At 54.9% G+C, this 17,200-nt stretch overlaps 6 protein-coding genes across 6 annotated transcripts; 2 read left to right on the top strand and 4 right to left on the bottom strand.

Annotated features, from left to right (window-relative positions):
• The first annotated feature begins 2,352 nt into the window (after positions 1 to 2,352).
• Positions 2,353 to 6,685, top strand: LY79DRAFT_213963 (uncharacterized protein). Its single transcript, XM_060551558.1, has 3 exons — positions 2,353 to 2,395; positions 2,466 to 3,058; positions 3,116 to 6,685. The coding sequence occupies exons 2-3, from the start codon at positions 2,830 to 2,832 to the stop codon at positions 6,442 to 6,444; spliced, it is 3,558 nt and encodes a 1,185-aa protein (XP_060414060.1). The 5' UTR covers positions 2,353 to 2,395; positions 2,466 to 2,829; the 3' UTR covers positions 6,445 to 6,685.
• Positions 6,686 to 7,033: 348 nt separating this feature from the next.
• Positions 7,034 to 7,357, bottom strand: LY79DRAFT_579813 (FMC1 protein family; the record flags this gene model as incomplete). Its single annotated transcript, XM_060560050.1, has 1 exon — positions 7,034 to 7,357. One exon carries the CDS (start codon positions 7,355 to 7,357, stop codon positions 7,034 to 7,036), a length of 324 nt encoding a protein of 107 aa, XP_060414059.1.
• Positions 7,358 to 8,365: 1,008 nt separating this feature from the next.
• LY79DRAFT_515499 (3',5'-bisphosphate nucleotidase) lies at positions 8,366 to 9,436 on the top strand (the record flags this gene model as incomplete). The annotated part of the gene is made up of 1 exon (XM_060554721.1): positions 8,366 to 9,436. One exon carries the CDS (start codon positions 8,366 to 8,368, stop codon positions 9,434 to 9,436), a length of 1,071 nt encoding a protein of 356 aa, XP_060414058.1.
• A 113-nt stretch (positions 9,437 to 9,549) lies between these two features.
• Positions 9,550 to 10,768, bottom strand: LY79DRAFT_213925 (ribosomal protein L6). The gene is made up of 3 exons (XM_060551557.1): positions 10,350 to 10,768; positions 10,162 to 10,275; positions 9,550 to 10,031 (listed from the first exon to the last, which is right to left on the bottom strand). The coding sequence occupies exons 1-3, from the start codon at positions 10,627 to 10,629 to the stop codon at positions 9,664 to 9,666; spliced, it is 762 nt and encodes a 253-aa protein (XP_060414057.1). The 5' UTR covers positions 10,630 to 10,768; the 3' UTR covers positions 9,550 to 9,663.
• Positions 10,769 to 10,889: 121 nt separating this feature from the next.
• On the bottom strand, positions 10,890 to 13,143 carry LY79DRAFT_554226 (beta-tubulin). The gene is made up of 7 exons (XM_060557844.1): positions 12,946 to 13,143; positions 12,720 to 12,743; positions 12,635 to 12,660; positions 12,518 to 12,559; positions 12,403 to 12,457; positions 11,543 to 12,333; positions 10,890 to 11,484 (listed from the first exon to the last, which is right to left on the bottom strand). The coding sequence occupies exons 1-7, from the start codon at positions 12,955 to 12,957 to the stop codon at positions 11,091 to 11,093; spliced, it is 1,344 nt and encodes a 447-aa protein (XP_060414056.1). The 5' UTR covers positions 12,958 to 13,143; the 3' UTR covers positions 10,890 to 11,090.
• A 782-nt stretch (positions 13,144 to 13,925) lies between these two features.
• LY79DRAFT_669790 (ABC transporter) lies at positions 13,926 to 16,291 on the bottom strand (the record flags this gene model as incomplete). Its single annotated transcript, XM_060563696.1, has 3 exons — positions 13,926 to 15,311; positions 15,369 to 15,449; positions 15,506 to 16,291. The coding sequence occupies 3 exons, from the start codon at positions 16,289 to 16,291 to the stop codon at positions 13,926 to 13,928; spliced, it is 2,253 nt and encodes a 750-aa protein (XP_060414055.1).
• Between the last annotated feature and the right edge of the window lie 909 nt (positions 16,292 to 17,200).

Below are 17,200 nucleotides of genomic sequence, written 5' to 3'. Positions count from 1 at the left end.
GGTGCTACGCCTATTTGTGGCCTGTGCTCCGATTACGGAAGGGAAAGAAGCTTCGCAGTAGGTATACGTACCTACTGCCGTTAGAAAATGGATACGTACCTAATTACCTCTCCAGCGTGATGCTTCACTTCCCCTCCTTTTCTTCATACCTGCCAGCTCGTTCGCGTCTTCGTCTGCATAGGTTGGTGGTCCTTGTCGCATCAGCTGGATGCCATTTACCACTTGAAGAACGCCTTGCATGGTCAACATCGTCATCCAGCCTATATACACTTCATGTCGAACCCATGTTCCAACTCCATTCTTTTCATTCTCCTTTCAAGGCATGCTGCGATGCCGCGCCTCTCTATGGCCGCTTGATTTTCCAACTCACCATACACCACCTCTGCGGATCGCACAAACATGATATCTTGCGGTCAGCATACATGAAATCTCCATTCACACATGTTGACTCGTTGGACAACGAGTGATCTTGAGTTTTTCCCTCTCCAACTTCAAAGAGAATCCACCACTGAGGTTTATTACTTGATCTCCTTTGCGACGCAGACCATTAACCGAACACTGCCTAGGTAGAGAATGACGAGCTGCCAAAGAAGCACCCGTAGCATGCGACTGCACGGCTCAGATATCGATCGGCTCGTCTTATTAAGCCCCCCTCGATAGCAACTTACAGCCACCTAAAATTGAACCTGCCCATATGTGAAACGTGCTGCCATGTGGACCTATTAGCACTATGGATAGTTTCCAAGCCGAATTCTGGAAGCCGGATGTGGTCACTCCCGGTCGGCCCGGTGTCCGCACTTGACGTGACCGTGTCTCTCCGAATGATTTGTATGTATTGCGAGAGCCGTCAAGTAATGATGTCTTGACCACCGCATTCACACGATGTTACCATGCGGAAGCAGAGGCGTCATCTCAACAGCTTGCGCGACGCCGATGAACCCCATCGAGGCCACAAGGTGCATTAAGACTTCAACATAATAAGCTGAAGATGACATTGGTGAATGCAATTCCAGGCTCACGGATACCTCGCCAGTCGAATAACGGAGTCAACGAATGACAGTAATGGAAATAGAACATCTCCGTCTGTTCTTGAGTCTCCCCGCAACGCCAGTCTAATCACGCTGGAGAACCTCCTCGTCATGTGCAAGCCCCCCTCGGTACCTGACGCATCTCCAAACCAACCACCCGAAGTATCTTGCCGACAGACAAGGTGAGTGATAGAGTCGGTGAGAACAAGTCCTGGTTGCTGACTAGGACTAAAGCTTTGCCAGACGCTAATGCATACCTGTTCATGAGGCTGCCAGGCCAGGATTCGAATGGGAAGTGCGAGCACAGAAGAGGAGACACGGCTAGGATAACAACCGTACCTTAGTTGGCCTCTCGGACAAATCAATGATCATTTTAAGCGCCGACAACCACCTCGACAATCTTTCACAATGCTACCAACCAATCACGCTCTCGAAATGCACATGGTACTAGCCAGGGTCCGAGGAGGGTTCTAAGAATAGATCGACCACCCGTTAGACAGCCGACCAATCGTTGCTGTGCCCCACCAACATCTCCACGAGTTTCTTCTCTTGGCTCCATCAAAAGACAGGCCACTTTGGAGAGAACCCTGGCGCAATGCTCACTCGCCTTTCCTCTTGGGTGGTAGCAGGTCGATACGGGAGTTCCTCAATACTATAGTGTACCGTCTTCCATTCCCGCATCTTCTCTTTGGAAGTTCATGCCAAGATCTCAAGGTCCGCCGGCCATATTGACACTACGCTACAATCTTGGCTTCGAGCTCCTCTTCCCCGCTCCTCCAGGTTGCTGCTCTGGCCGACGGGCGATGGTGACAGTACGGAGCAGGTACCATGCCACTCTGTTGTTCTGCAATGGGAAAAGAAAACCAGAGATTGAAATGAAGGAACAGAGTCAACAAAAGCAAGGCGGATAGCAGCATTCCGCCTTCTGCATGCTGTTATCACGCAGTCGCAACCACATGAGATATTGATGGTCCCGTCTCAGGACAGCACCCTTGGCCACCCTGATGCTACCAGAGCAAAGAGAATCTACCTCAGTTCCCCTGTCGTGCCCCGTACCCCGCTATGAGGTACATTTGTGCCATGCATTAACCAATGTCTGGGAGCAAGCAACTCTCCCGTCTCAAAGGCAGTTAGTTGTTTGCTTCATCGACCTGTAGTCGAGCCTCGACTGCTTTAGCCCGGACTTTTAGATCCACCATCAGGTTTTCGCCCCGGGGCTCGGCTGCTATCCCTGTCTTGCCGTGGTTGCTACCGAGAGCCCGCTTTCTCCGGGTCCCCTCCCTATTTTCTGATTGTCTTGCCTCAACCTTCCAAGACTTAGGTGTCGCAGGGGGAAGGGTGCGCTTCTTGTTGGCAGGCGATCAAGTGTGAGCCACTATCCCCGGTACCCTCCCACATGCGTGCACCCCCCGTATGCAGGAGTTGACCACACTGCAGCTGCACCAGACCAGGCCTGGCCGCAGACATATCTTTTATCTTCTCCATCCTCCCACCAGAAATTGTTTCCTCTGCTTCAGCCGCGCCCTCCCACCTTTCGGTGTAACACGACCTTACCTGTCGGCTGCCTATCCGCTCTCTCGGTTGTGTGGTGTGCTCCGCGACATGAGACTGTCGTCTCTCCAGTCAAGTTGAACGGGTTGGCAAAGCGAGGAAGAACAGCAGTGGCCAACAAGTTGCTGCTGGCTCGGGTCTGCCTTTGCCCTCACCTTTCAAACCACCTTGGGATTCTCCTCGAATCCCAACCTTTGCTCAAATCTTAGCCGTTCCTCAAGCCGCTCAGCATTCACCAACCTGACTGATCATGAGTAACCCTCGAGATCCAACCAGGCTCCGACAGGGTCTTAATCCGTTGCTGACCCAGTCCTTGGGTGCATACCACAGCCAGATCAACACCCCGCTGTCTGCAGTGTCTTCGACGCACTTGCACTCAGCTCACACACCGGCGAGCGCAATCCAGCCCTACAACCCGCAAGAATGGATAGCTTCACCCGCCACTGGTCCCGAGCGACCACATCAGTTTCCAGAGCAGGGTAAAACCTTTGACAAACCCCAGCCGCGCAGGGTTGGCTTTGCTAACAGTCTTTGAGGATCGCCGTTGCCCCCGCCTCCATATAGCCCTCCACGGAGCCAACGACCGCCGAGTGGTATCTTCGAGTCCTCACCAGCGGCCAATACATCGGCGGCACGCATTCCTCCCACGAATCTTCATAGGCCATCCCCAGAACCTTCTACAAACACATCTTTTCCTCCGCCACCGGGTGCCAATGGCCGAGGTGGCTCCCGGGAAAGGCGATTTGGCTTCCCTTCCTTGAGGCGGAGTAGAGAGCACCACGATTCAAGTCCTCCGGAGCCCATGCCACCTATTTCGCTGTCGAGACCTGCACCCCTTCAGATACAGATCCCACGCTCTATGCCACACCCCAACGATTCTGGCTCATCCCAGGTGCCGCCCGCAGCTCGACGAGCTGCTTCTGCAAGTGCTATTGAGACGCCGACTTCGGCTCGTTCACGCTCAGCATCACAAACAAGATGGGAGCCCGGAATGCCACTTCCACCACCGCCACCGGTGCCACCATCGGCTTCGTCTCGATCTCAGAGTGTTCAAAGCTTACATAGAACAACCACGCCGATGGCATCGCCACCTACGAGGCGGCCACCGCCAAGCGGCGTGGCAGCTCTGGGACCAGTTCCCCCGACACCTGCAGATTGGGTTGACCAACCCGAAGAGGCGAATAGTGCTTCTCAGCGTAGGCCTTCTCCGGGCCTGGCTGTTGATACCGCGAGTGCCTCAAGCTCAACTCAGACGGGAGAGTCAAGCAACTCTGGCGCACTGAGCTCTGGTGGAAGTCTCAGTCGGGCGAGAGCAGTCCGTCACGACAAAACCATCGTCCAACGTCGTTCAGAAAGCCGCACTAGACATGGGGGTCCACACAACTCAATAGACGGTGCCATCAACCCGGTCCAGCTTAGCGATATTGTCGTTCCGAATGGAGGCATACTGTCTCGCCGGTTAACGATCAGTAAATCAACACCGAGAAGTGGAGGACAGACAGCAAATGACACACCTAGGACACATGAGCAGTCAACAACACCGCGGGCACCCGGGTCATCACAGCGGTCTCGGGTCGAAGCTGCCACGCCGCCTTTCTCGCCTCACCCATCAAAAGGTACCCCCGTGGTTGATGGATCACCAAGCATAGCCCCAAAAGCACTTCCGACACCCCCTCTCCAAGCTCGATCGGCGTCCAGCTCCCAGACAAGGTTCAGTTCCGTAACCCCTGCGGATGGGCTCCCGTCAGCATTTATGTCGGCCACAAAACATGCTGCCATCATACAGACCGCCGATCAATTCTGCACTGAGACGATTGAACGGTTTCAAGCATTCGCCATGCAAGAGACCACGGCAGCCTCCGATGCCGAGCGTGTTCGGCTATTTGCTGACTTTATTGTAAGTGAGTCGAGGATCAGACGCGAAAGATATTCATCCGCAATTGGTGCCATGGGCTCGGAAATCTTCGATTTGACAAGAGATTTGTTCCGCCCCATGGTGGTGAGACGAGAATCCGGGGCCTCCCAGGCTGAATGGACGCCTCAGTCTTCTGAGCCGACCCGGTCGCATCGCGGTTCGCTCAACTCAATCTATCGTGAGACTCCCGGAGAGTCCAGCTCAGCCCCTGCGTCAGCAAACATGCCAGGTTCGCCCATTGGAGGTCCTGCAAACCCCAATTATTCCTCTAACTATATGCCGTCACTTTCTCCGATATTGAGTCTCAGTGTCAGCGACAACTACGACGGCGATTCCCGTGGACGCCCAGCAAGCAGGTGGTGGGAAGCAGATTCTTCAGGAGCGGGCGGCAAATTGATCGAAAGGTCTAAGAGGGAGTCCAAGTATATGGGCGTGCCCAAGGAAGCTCGAGAAGCACTTCAGTGGGAGGACAGTCCGCAAAGACCTGATGCGTTCGCAGGGCCCAGTAATTTAGGATCGTCGAACGACAGTTACCCTCCTGAGAAGACGGGATGGCACGAGCCGGAGACCGTAGTTACACCCCAGCAAGTGCGATACTCTACAAACTCCCTCGGATCATCAGCTTCGCCCACAACACCGAACCCGGCCCACTTGGATGTCTCGCGTCTTGTCACTCTGCCACCGCCGTATCCCCGCCATCACCCGGCTGTGAACAACAACCATCCCGAGCTAGCCGAGACGAGGATGGCCGTCCGCCAGATTAGCGACCTCTCTGAGATTGAAGCCACCAGGGAAAGGTTCCAAGCGACTAGTACCAAGAAGCGCGAGGAGGCCGCAAAAGCCTCTGCCGAGCGCCGACATTCTCTGCGGACTAACCTCCAGCAGGAAGTCAACGTCGGAAACATGTCCTTCGCCGAAGCATCAGCTATCGAGCAAGACTCGGTGGCCGCCGAGAAAGAGAAACTGAAAGAACTTGGAAAGACGGAATTTGAGCAGTTCCAAAGTCAGGTTGTAATGCCGCTCAACGACCTTGTCACCGGTCGCATCGCGAAGGCCACAGCATTGTTCGACAAACTGGCGAGTGGTCTCTTTGACGACATGGCAAGTGCGGCAGACATGCCACAGGAAGAAGGCGACGACAAGCCTGAGCTACTCGAAAAACTGACGCTGCTCAAGTGGATATTTGAGGCTAGGGAAATGCTGCACCGGGCCATCTACGACATCCTCACAGACCGGAATAACCGGTACCGTGACGTTGTGCTGACGCCATATCGGCTCGCCGGCAACGAGGAGAAGCTCCGCAATGCTGAGGGATTCTTCGCCGAGGACGCCGCGAAGCGGCAGCTGACTTTTGCGCATGAGGTGTTTGCGCGCACACAGGAGTTCCAGACCGTCATGGAGCAGAATGTGATGCGTGGTGTAGAGGTGCAGCTCTCAGCGTTCTGGGACATCGCGCCGCCCCTGTGCCGGCTGCTGGAAAATATCCCGCCTTACCTGGAGAACTTCAACATCCAGATCCCGACAGCCGAGTATGAGGAGAACCCGTCGTACCGTAGGCACCCACTGCAATATCTGTTCAGCCTGCTCCTGCACACGGAGAAGAGCACATACCAGTTCATCGAGTCGCAGACGAACCTGCTCTGCCTACTACACGAGGTCAAAGAGGCCGTGACGCACGCCAAGGCCAGGGTCGTCCAGAGCGAGGCCGAGGACGGCGACATTGAGGAGTACGGCGACGAGGAGCGCGAGGCGCGGGCGCAACGTCTGCGGCAGGAGGAGGGCCTGGTGCTGACAAACGACCTGAAGGAGAAGGTGCGCGTCGTCCAGGACCAGTGGACCAGCGCCCTGGGCGAGAAGATCAAGAATGTTAAGCAGATGTTGGGGGAGTATCTGTTAGAGACGGGGGGTTGGGACGAGACCCTTGAAGAGGGCGGCGTGGGAAGTGTCTAGAGAACGTCGGCGTCGGGAAGACTTGGAAGAGGCAAGACGATGGGTTATAGATTTTTGCTCACGGCTTCAACGACGTTGATACCCCTTTGCGTATGTAATGATTTTTATTTTACACTTGTATGTACTTGAGAAGCGCTGGATCTTGGATCTGCAGCCCAGGAACCCACTAGATATGACACGAAGAGATGGAAGTGAGAAGTTCTATTTTCTCAGCCTGATGCGAGTGTTTTGGGAATGTGATAATACGTTCCCGTTTTCAAGCGCATTGGTCCTCTGGAGATTTTCGCATGTTGATGATAGATTCTTGAACGTATTTTCCGACCCAAACGCCTGCCCCTGGTAATGTACATATTAAAATAAGACGCGTAAAAGAGAGGCATTGACGGTGGAGAAACTCGCCAAGACCGTAGTATATCCGTATTCGTAACAAGGAGATGCCCCGACAGTCATTGTGGTAGACGGTCTTCATTCTCGGCCGATAATGTCGGATGTCCCGCCCGTGCAACCGAGCCTCGTGGCTCGACCGGCACCCGTCTGCATCTCCCGCGAGCCTCCAACACTCTACAGTTCAACTCAGTCACAAAGCCGATCAATTCAACCGATCTTTAAACTCCTTGGGCAAGTCCATGCCGACTCTCCGGGCCGTAAGGCGCACGCGTTCCTCCTCGTCCATGTCCATGCCCGGGTTGTAGCGCTCGAGAAGGGTAACATAGGTGCGCTGGGCGCGGAGATAGGCGGCGAGCTGCTCGGCCTCCGCAGTGACAGCTTCGGTGTTGGCGTTGGCGTTGGTCTGGGCGAAGCTGGCGCGCAGGCGGTTGTGGATGGAGGAGCGCTCGCGGGCGAGGACGGGACGGGGAGGGAGCTCGCGCAGGAGGGAGCGGTAGATGGAGCGTAGGCGGGGTGCGGCCGTCATCGTGTATCTATAATTGGGCAGATTTGATGGTTGTTTTTTGCTGTCGTTGTCGTTGGTCTTGTTGTCGTCGTTGTCGTCGTCGTTGCAGTATGGTGCCGGTTGCAGACGTCGAGGTGGTGTTGGCGCGGTGATTGTAGTGGATAATTTTCTGCAGCGGTTCACGATGGAATGGAAGTGGTCGGGGTCCTCCTCGTCTTTATTTTGGAGCTTACCTTACGGTCCCTATCTACCTAGGTAGGAAGGTAGCGGCGGTGGATCCTTGCTGCTGCTGCCGCTGCACGCTGTACAGTGCATAGCACCTTGGGGCTCTCAACTCACCACCTGCAGCGGCAGTCGTTACGCACTGCACTTCCGCTATCGGCCACGATTCCCCACACCAGCACAGGGAGCAGTGGGCACGCATGGAGGGGTGTTACCTAAATGCCCCTCGACAGCGCATTCTCAGCCCTCAGACCTATCTGTCTCGTCCCCCTCTTCCGACCCTTCCTCTCTGCTCAGGCGTATATCCACAGAATGAGAAGTGGATGATCTAGTGAAAAGTCGATTGGTACTGTACTGGAAGTTGCTGGCTATTCCACCCCCTCTGTGTGCATGTGTGTGCGTGTGTCCACATTTATATTGAAAAAAAAAAACCGTGCCATAGGATATCCCTCCAAGCACCCTCGCTCGTATGACGCAACAGCTCTGCTTTCTTGGACTATCCCGGCCAGATCAGACCCAAAAGCCTACCCATCTCCGGCCTCCTACACCCCTCTATATACACCTTTTACCTCGTCCGAGAGTTCTATGCCCTCCGACGTCCAACCATCCAACAAAACGAGACAGAAACCCGCCAGCATCTCGTCTATACCCTTCCTCCTCATCTCCGTATTCGTTGCGACGCTGGCCATCCTGTCCCTACGAGCCATCCCCCGGCTCTCCCTCCTCTCGGACCACTTCCTCCCCGCCACCCTCTTCACCAACACCCCGCGCGCCTTCTTCTCGACTTCCAAGAGCCCGTCGCCTGCCATGCCCTTGTACGCCAAGGAGCTCGAGGTCGCCCAGCTGGCCGTCCAGCGCGCCTCTATCCTCACCAAGCGCGTCTTCCACGAGAAGGCAAAGGGCACCGTCGACAAGAACGACAAGTCCCCCGTTACCATTGGTGACTTCGGCGCCCAGGCCCTCATCATCTCCGCCCTCCGCCATCACTTCCCCGACGACGAGATCGTTGCCGAGGAGGAGGCCGCCCAGCTGCGCTCCGAACCCGCCCTGCGTGACCAGATCTGGGAACTCGTCCGCACCACCAAGCTCGATGACTCGTCGGCCGAGTCCTTCCTCGGTGGCGCCATTGAATCTCCCGAGAGCATGATGGATCTCATCGATCACGGAAACAGCAAGGGGGGTGCCGCCGGCCGCATATGGGCCATCGACCCCATCGACGGTACCAAGGGCTTCCTCCGTGGCGGCCAGTACGCCGTTTGCCTCGGCCTCATGGTTGACGGCGACGTCAAGGTCGGCGTCCTCGGCTGCCCTAACCTTCCCGTCGACGATAAGGCGCCTCTGACGGCCGACATTGGCTCCAACGCCAATGACGCCACGGGTTACGGCGTCATCTTCTCCGCTGTTCTCGGCCAGGGCGCCACCTCCCGCCCGCTGCGGACGGGCACCATCGCCGAGGGTGCCCCCATCTCCATGCGGCCCATCACCGAGATGTCGGCGGCGACCTTCTGCGAAAGCGTCGAGGCCGGTCACAGCGCACACGATGACCAGGCGCAGATCGCTGCCAAGCTCGGCATCACCAAGCCCAGTGTCCGCATGGACAGCCAGAGCAAGTACGGCTCCATCGCACGCGGCGCCGGCGATATTTACCTTCGCCTGCCCGTCAGTGCGACATACCAGGAGAAGATCTGGGACCACGCGGCGGGAGACCTCATCGTGCGCGAGGCCGGCGGCCAGGTCACTGATATCCATGGCAAGAGATTGGACTTTTCCGTCGGCCGGACGTTGGCAAACAACAAGGGTGTCATCGCCGCGCCGGCCGCAGTGCACGGAGATGTCTTGAAGGTTGTACAGGACGTTCTAAGCTCAAAATCCAGCTAGGCAAATGCAAGAGGATAGATCCGTCACTTTTGTTTCTGAAAAACAGCGAAACGAAAGAGAAAAAGTAATAGTATACAATGCGTCTTTTTTCTTCCCCGTCCGCACAGTGATATCAATATAGCTATACACAGCCCTCCGGCTTTTCCGTTGGATACGCACCGCATTCGGGTCCATTGTAGCGGTGCCATAAATCCATCCACACATCTCGTCTGCCAACTCTGCCTCATCTATTTGATCTTCTTCTGCTTCAGCTTGATGGTCTGGTCGTTGATGAAGACACCCTTGCCCTTGTACGGTTCCGGCGGCCGCCACTTGCGCACGCGGCCAGCAAAGCTCATGATCTCCTCCCGGTCTATGCCCTCAAGAAGGATACGCGTCGGGCTCGCTGCCGTCGCCTTGACGCCACGCGGGATGCCCAGCTCGACCGGGTGCGTGAAGCCAAGCTTGAGGCAGAGAAATTTCTGGCCTGGGAACTCTTCCTTGCCGCCTCGCTGCTCGACGGTCGCGCGGTATCCGATGCCTACGAGACGGAGAATCGCCGTATGACCTTCCGAGACGCCCATGATGTAGCGCTGGAGGTAGGCCCATGTCGTGCCTGTTAGATGGAGAATCAGTCAGCAAACGGTTCAGTTGACGGTTTTGTAAGAACGGAGAGCCATTTCGGCACGAGCCAGAGCTCAGGCTTGCTTCAGATAGATACACTGGAGACCTGGGTAGCAACTCACCCCACATCTCGCTCTGCTCCTTGACATTCGAGTCCTCGACGCTAAGAAGCGCCCGCTTGCCCTCGACATCGTGGTCGATATTTAAAAAAGACGGGATCTCAAGATCCAATTTGCCTGATCCAACCCATTGGTTAGCATTTCCTACACCTCTGTTTCCGTGGGCAGTTTTAGCCAGGACAAGCACGAACCCAGGGGCCCGGTGACGGTGACGGTCCTCTTGTACACCTTGAGATAGCTCGTCGGATCCTTCTTCAGCTTGGGCTCGCTGATGGCCAGCTCCACACCAGGCGGAATCGATAGAGGCGTTCGGCCAAGCTTCGAATGCCGTGTCGGCGTCGAGGAGAACTGTCGTCGGGACAGCAGGAAATTTTGCTGCTGTAGGAATGGCGCAAGAAAAGCCGGTATCGTCGTAGCTGGCGAGGCGGCAAACACCTGCCTCAAGGCCGTTCCTCGGCTGGAGGCAAGCATTGTGGTCGTGGAATGGCAAGCTTCACCCTCCAAATATGCTCTCCTTCGCGTGTTGCTTGACAGATGAGATTAGGGACCTACAGGAACTTTTCCGCGTCTTAGTCATCCACATCAGATCCACTTTGAGGCTTCTTCCGATTGGCCCCGGTTCAGCTCAAGGGTGTCCACGTTAGATATAGGTAACCTATCAGTCACGAAAGAGGATTCGAATACTTGAGCTCTGGTAAGCTTAGAGATGTCACAATTGCCATAAAACCATGCATTGATATCAATGTTGCCAATAATTTGTACAGAGTAATCTCTGATTCTTCGTACTCATTTTGATACGCCAGGCGAACTACTAAGAGAGGTATATCTAGAAGCCCATTTCCAGTGTAGAGCTGGAATAGTGAAGCGAAATGTCACCGCAGATGGGTTGGGTGGAGACATGGCCAAGGTGGCACAGCGTTTTCAGACAACGTTTAAACCTCCTCCTCCAGGGGGGCGTCATCCTCGTACTCCTCCTCCTCCTCGTCAACACCAGCGTCCTGGTACTGCTGGTACTCAGAGACCAAGTCGTTCATGTTGGACTCAGCCTCAGTGAACTCCATCTCGTCCATACCCTCGCCAGTGTACCAATGCAAGAAAGCCTTACGACGGAACATGGCAGTGAACTGCTCACCGACACGCTTGAAGAGCTCCTGGATGGCGGTAGAGTTACCGACAAAGGTGGAGGACATCTTGAGGCCGCGGGGAGGAATAGAGCAGAGGGCGGTCTGGACATTGTTGGGGATCCACTCGACGAAGTAGGAAGAGTTCTTGTTCTGGACGTTGCGCATCTGGTCCTCGACGTCCTTCATGGCGACCTTACCACGGCTGAGAGGCAGCTGTTAGTAAGTGTTGACATTGTAGGGTGGTTGGAAATGACACTTACAAGATGGCAGAGCAGGTCAGGTAGCGACCGTTGCGGAAGTCAGAGGCAGCCATCATGTTCTTGGGGTCGAACATCTGCTGAGTGAGCTCAGGAACGCTGACAGCGCGGAAAGAGTGGGCACCACGGCTGGTCAGGGGAGCGAATCCGACCATGAAGAAGTGAAGACGGGGGAAGGGAACCATGTTGACGGCCAGCTTACGCAGGTCAGAGTTCAGCTGACCAGGGAAACGCAAGCAGGTGGTAACACCGGACATGACGGCAGAGACGAGATGGTTCAGGTCGCCGTACGAGGGGTTAGAGAGCTTGAGAGTACGCATGCAGATGTCGTAGAGAGCCTCGTTATCAATGCAGAAGGTTTCATCGGAGTTCTCAACCAGCTGGTGGACGGAGAGAGTGGCGTTGTAGGGCTCAACAACGGTGTCGGAAACCTTAGGGGAGGGAACGACGGAAAAAGTCGCCATCATGCGGTCGGGGAACTCCTCGCGAATCTTGGAGATCAACAGAGTACCCATACCAGCACCAGTACCTCCACCAAGGGAGTGGGTGATCTGGAAGCCCTGAAGGCAGTCGCAGCCCTCAGCCTCGCGGCGGACGACGTCAAGGACCTGGTCGACAAGCTCAGCTCCTTCGGTGTAGTGACCCTTGGCCCAGTTGTTGCCGGCACCGGACTGGCCAAAGACGAAGTTGTCGGGGCGGAAAAGCTGGCCGAAGGGACCGGCGCGGACGGCATCCATGGTACCGGGCTCCAAGTCGACGAGGACGGCGCGAGGGACATACTTGTTGCCGGAAGCCTGGGTGCGTGACAAGGTCAGTATTCGTCAATAGGTTTGTCTGCTCCCTGGGGAACTAGGATGACAAACTTCGTTGAAGTAGACGCTCATGCGCTCGAGCTGGAGCTCAGAGGTGCCATTGTAACTGTTGAGAAATTAGCGGTGAACTCGAGGAAGTGGCCAGATCTGGAGGTTGGCAACATACACGCCATTGCTGTCGAGGCCGTGCTCGCCAGAGATGTTTTGCCTGTGCCCGGATTAATATTCAATGTCTTTTCGAGACCGATCTCGCCGAGTCGGTGGTGTCGATCTGGATACGCACCAAAAGGCAGCACCAATCTGGTTACCCTATTCAAATAAGTTAGCCCCGCACCTTGGATTGTTGGTCGGGATCAGGAAAGACTTACGCACTGGCCGGTCTGGAGGTGAACCTATCGAGTATAACAATCAATGGTCAGCAATGTATCCCCAAGGTGTATACTGTTGGTGATGGCAATCATGGTCGTGTTCGGTGAGGACCAGTGTTGGGTGGAATTGTCGGCGGGGTACGTTCAGGGGCAAGGTCGACGATTTGACGCCAAACGCGTCGGTCGCAGGTTTATTTGTTACGAATGGGAGAGGGGAAGGACTTACAATCTCACGCATTGTGGATGATGAAAAGCTCTTGAGCTGACTGGGCCGACGATGAGCAATGGAGAGGAAGAGTGGGAGGTGCTTGAGAGCTGCGCGAAGCTTCCAAGGCGGACGTGGTTCGAGAGTGGGTGAGGTTAAGGTGTGGTTAGGTAGGGGGAAAGGTTGTTGATTTTTGTTTGCGGGTAAAAGTGATTTTGTTCACCGCCACGGGCCCGGGTGGACAGCAGAAGAACAGGCCAGCGGCCCAGAGACAGGCCAGAGAGGAAAGGGTGCAGCTCGCTTGTTTACTATTGGGATCCGTGCACGATCCTGATTGGGGAAAGACCATTCCGAGGCACTATTTGATGGTGGGGTCGCAACAAGTCGAGGGCTCAGATCGGTGTTGATTGGCAGGCACGACGTGTTACCTGGGTACGTACCTGCCCGCCCAATTATCCCTATTCTGCTCCTCTGTTCTCTCCGATCCAAGACCCGGCCGGGATGACCGACTGCACTGAGGCTTCCAAGTATCTAATAACACGACACGCCTAGACAGCCATAATCTATGTATCACAAGGCATGAGACTTTGGCACTCCGGAGCAGTCAGCAAGGGGGCTCCAACGACAAGAGGTAGCCAGCCGTCTGTGCATTACTTATGCCGGGGAGATGCACCACCGCTAGCCCCAACCCACCAAGCCTCCGCCAATTGAGCTATCCGGCCTTGTCTCCAAGCGCTGGTCAACAACGCTAAATTACAAAGTGGAGCCAAATGTGCAGGGGTTCTATTGCTGCCAAATTGAGCCGACGGTGTGCCTGAGAGCCATCAAACTGGGCTGGTACGCTGGGCAGGACGACACGAGCAGTAGTGTAATTCAACTTCCTCAAGGAGGCGCGTGGTGACTGACAACTCAGGCATCCCTATTCTCCACAAAATTAAGTAAAAGAAATGGTTCGGCGTCTATGGAAAAACTATCTTCCCAAGCACGAGTATCATTCTCCCTTAGTGAGCCTTGACAACACCAGCCGCATCGGCCTGAGATGCGATTCTCTTCTTGTAGGCTTGAACATCGCCAGAGAACTTCTCGACCGTGCCTCCATCGCACACCCAGAGAGAAGTGCACACTGTCTGCAACATGGTGACATCGTGAGAAACCATGAGGACACCGCCCTGGAATTCCTTTAGAGCAGAAGCAAGCGCGTCCATGGCCTCAATATCGAGATGGTTAGAAGGCTCGTCGAGAACCAAAATATGCGGGTTGGTAAGCGCAAGACAGGCAAAGGCGACACGAGACTTTTGACCACCAGAAAGCACCGCCATCTTCTGCAGACCAGTTGTACCCGTGATGCCAAAGGCACCCAGTTGTCTACGATACTCCTCGTCGGTCTTACCCGGGTATTCCTTGGCCATGAACCCAACGGCGCTCATGGTCAAGTCCAATGCATCAACGTGATGCTGGGCAAAGAAACCAACGCGCAGACGGGGGTTCTGCGAAATGAGACCGGAAGTAGGGGACAGCTTTCCAATCAACAGCTTGAGGACAGTTGTTTTACCCGCACCGTTGGGTCCGACGATGCCGATTCGAGAATCCAGCTGCACGTCGAGATCAACGTTGCGCAACAAGATCTTGTCCTTGCTATACCCGAACGTCACGCCAGTCATCTGAATGATGGGGGGCGTCATCTTTTCGACGTCGGGGAACTTGAAGTGCACGCTATACTCGGTCTCAGGCGGTTCGAGTACTGGCATTTTCTCGAGTTTCTTGATGCGCGACTGAGCTTCCGAAGACTTGGCTGCGTTGTATCTGAATTTGTCGATGAAAGCCTGGAGATGGGCGCGCTGTGCCATTTGGTTCTCGTACTCTCTCTTAGCCGTCTTCTTACGCTCTTCACGTGTAGCGTAGAAGGACTCGAAGTTGGCGCCGCGATAGTAGTCGAGGCGCTGAGAGTGCTGGTGAATGATATCCGTTGCGATTTCGTTGAGGAAGGCTCTGTCGTGGGAAACAACCAATACGGTGCTGGGATATCCTTGTAGGTAGTTCGAAAGGAAGGCAATGGAGGGAACGTCCAACATGTTGGACGGTTCGTCAAGAAGCAACAGATCGGGTTCGCAGAATAGTGCTCTCGCAAGAGCCAGACGCATACGCCAACCACCGGAGAAGGTCTTGGTGGGATATTGTTGGCGCTCAGCTGAGAAACCAAGACCAGCCAAAATACTTGCGGCTCTTGATTCGGCCTTGTCGGATTCCATCTCAGCCAGCTTGCCCTGGATGTCGCCGAGGCGGCTGTCCTGGGCTTCCCTCTCTTTGTCGAGCCTCGCAGCGTCAGCTGAGGTATCAGCCAAGCCGGTCCGTTGACTCTCAATATCTGCCAGCTTCTGTGTGATTTCCTAATGAATTGTCAACATACAGGAGACCCAAATGATTATGGTTGAAGGGTAACCTACAGCCTGCTCTTTGAGAAGAACCTTACGCCACACATCGGCATCGAGCACGGCTTGGATTGCAGGGGTATCATCTCCGGTAAGCTAGATGGGCGTCAGTCATGAAGTGGGGCAAAAACCGAATACTCTATCATCCTTACCTCCTGTTCGACGTGAAGAATGGTGATATGGGGTGGAATAGGCAATTCTCTGCGAGACAAAGCACGGAGAAGCGTAGATTTACCGACACCGTTGTGACCAACAAGACCGTATCTGTGACCGTAGGACAGGGTCAGGTCGGTATCGGTAACAATACGCTGACCACCGATGGACACGTCAATGTTGTCCAACTTGATATCTTTGGTCTTGTTCGCACCGGAACCGCCGATTTGCAGCGGGTTGACCGCCATGTAGAACTCCTCGTATGATTGAGTAGACTCTGGCTCATCGAGCAACCTGGAAGCCTCGTATTCAACTGTTTTGAATGTCTTCTTCTGCTGCTTGGCGGCGATCTTGCGCTCGGCCTTCTCCAATTTCTTGCGGTCGACCTTGGACTCGACCTTGCGAGCGTTTGCGGACTCGAGGTCAACGGCTCCAGTTGAAACGGCCAAGGTGGAAGACATATTTCGTTGAGAGCTAACCTGGAAGGTCTCGTCAAGTCGCTTCACAGCAGAAGGACCACTCCGAATACCACCGTTAGCTTCAGTGTACTTCTCGACCCATTTCTCAACGAGCTTCTCAATCTTCTCTTGGAGCTTGGCATCGGGCTTTCCAGAAGCAGAAAGCAGCAACTCGATAACAGCAGCAGCAGCCTCCGCAATGGGTGAAGGGCCGGACTGGTCCTCCTCATCGGAATAGATGGTCGATGCGTGGGTCAGGTACCCGACGGAGTACTCAGAGAGCACCGGGTCGATGTTGGGCAACACGGTTCTGATTTCAGCGTCCATTCTGACAGTGGCGTGAAGTGATTGGAGGGGCTAGCTTGGGAAACAGGATGCTTCACTCTGTGAACAAACGTTTCGGAGTGCAAAACGTTGGCAAGAACTGACTTTGTGTAGTCCTCCCTTCGCCTGACTGGTTCACGTAGCTGTTGGCGATCTCATCGGTAGCCGTTTGCGATATTCAGAATGAGCCTCAAAGATGTGGGCCCCGTTTGCCCTGCCCGGGCCGGCGGTCAATCCATGGATAAACCTCGGCTCGCGGCCACTACAGCATCCATAAAGTAACCTAAAAACAGCCAACTCGACCGATCGGTAGTAGTTTTGCATCACCAGCTTGGCGGAACGATTCTGAATCCTTCACCAAAAGGCGCACTCATACTCGGAGTAAGCCGCACGACAACATTCCTATTCCAGTCGCATCGAGTGTATTCTCTACACGATGTGCACGTATACATCTGCCTACGGGTTCCTACCAGAGATAAGACGGACCCCATGTTTTTGAATAACCCGACTAGGTGGGTGACGGTCGATGATTGATATGCCCGTGGAGTCGGTTGAGACAAACGGGCGGAATAGTACCGGTAACATTCCACGGTTGGGATGGAATGCCCCATCGATCAGGCCTTGCCACCACCGTCACCGACATTTCCTGGACGAAACCTTCTGAAACTTACAGTCTCAATCTGACAGAGGCCAGCCGAGATGTACTTGCAAAACCTAGCTCAACCCGTGCCAACGAATCAGAATGCGTAAATCATCAGAAACCTTCGGGTTGGGTACCATGTCGTGTGTTGACCACCAAGATTCGACGCGCGACCTGCAGAGATGAGTGAACGTCATCTATTTTGTTTCGCGCAGCTGCATGCAAACCGGCGGGAACTGTAGCACACGCGCGACAACTTGCAAGGATTCGTG

Source organism: Colletotrichum navitas (assembly GCF_030913465.1).
Source record: "Colletotrichum navitas strain CBS 125086 chromosome Unknown LY79scaffold_30, whole genome shotgun sequence".
Classification (NCBI taxonomy): Eukaryota; Fungi; Ascomycota; class Sordariomycetes; order Glomerellales; family Glomerellaceae; genus Colletotrichum; species Colletotrichum navitas.
This window is presented reverse-complemented; position numbering and strand designations above follow the sequence as displayed.

Bases quoted from the DNA above. Each gene is read 5' to 3' on its own strand.
- LY79DRAFT_213925 (XM_060551557.1), bottom strand. From the start codon at position 10,629: ATGCTTGCCTCCAGCCGAGGAACGGCCTTGAGGCAGGTGTTTGCCGCC. The intron at 10,276-10,349 runs GTTCGTGCTTGT...GGGTTGGATCAG, and splicing joins CACCGTCACCGGGCCCCTGG to GCAAATTGGATCTTGAGATC. The intron at 10,032-10,161 runs GTGAGTTGCTAC...TCCATCTAACAG, and splicing joins GGAGCAGAGCGAGATGTGGG to GCACGACATGGGCCTACCTC.
- LY79DRAFT_213963 (XM_060551558.1), top strand. From the start codon at position 2,830: ATGAGTAACCCTCGAGATCCAACCAGGCTCCGACAGGGTCTTAATCCG. The intron at 3,059-3,115 runs GTAAAACCTTTG...ACAGTCTTTGAG, and splicing joins ACATCAGTTTCCAGAGCAGG to GATCGCCGTTGCCCCCGCCT.
- LY79DRAFT_554226 (XM_060557844.1), bottom strand. The intron at 12,560-12,634 runs GTGCGTATCCAG...ATCCGGGCACAG, and splicing joins CAGATTGGTGCTGCCTTTTG to GCAAAACATCTCTGGCGAGC. The intron at 12,458-12,517 runs GTATGTTGCCAA...ATTTCTCAACAG, and splicing joins GGCCTCGACAGCAATGGCGT to TTACAATGGCACCTCTGAGC.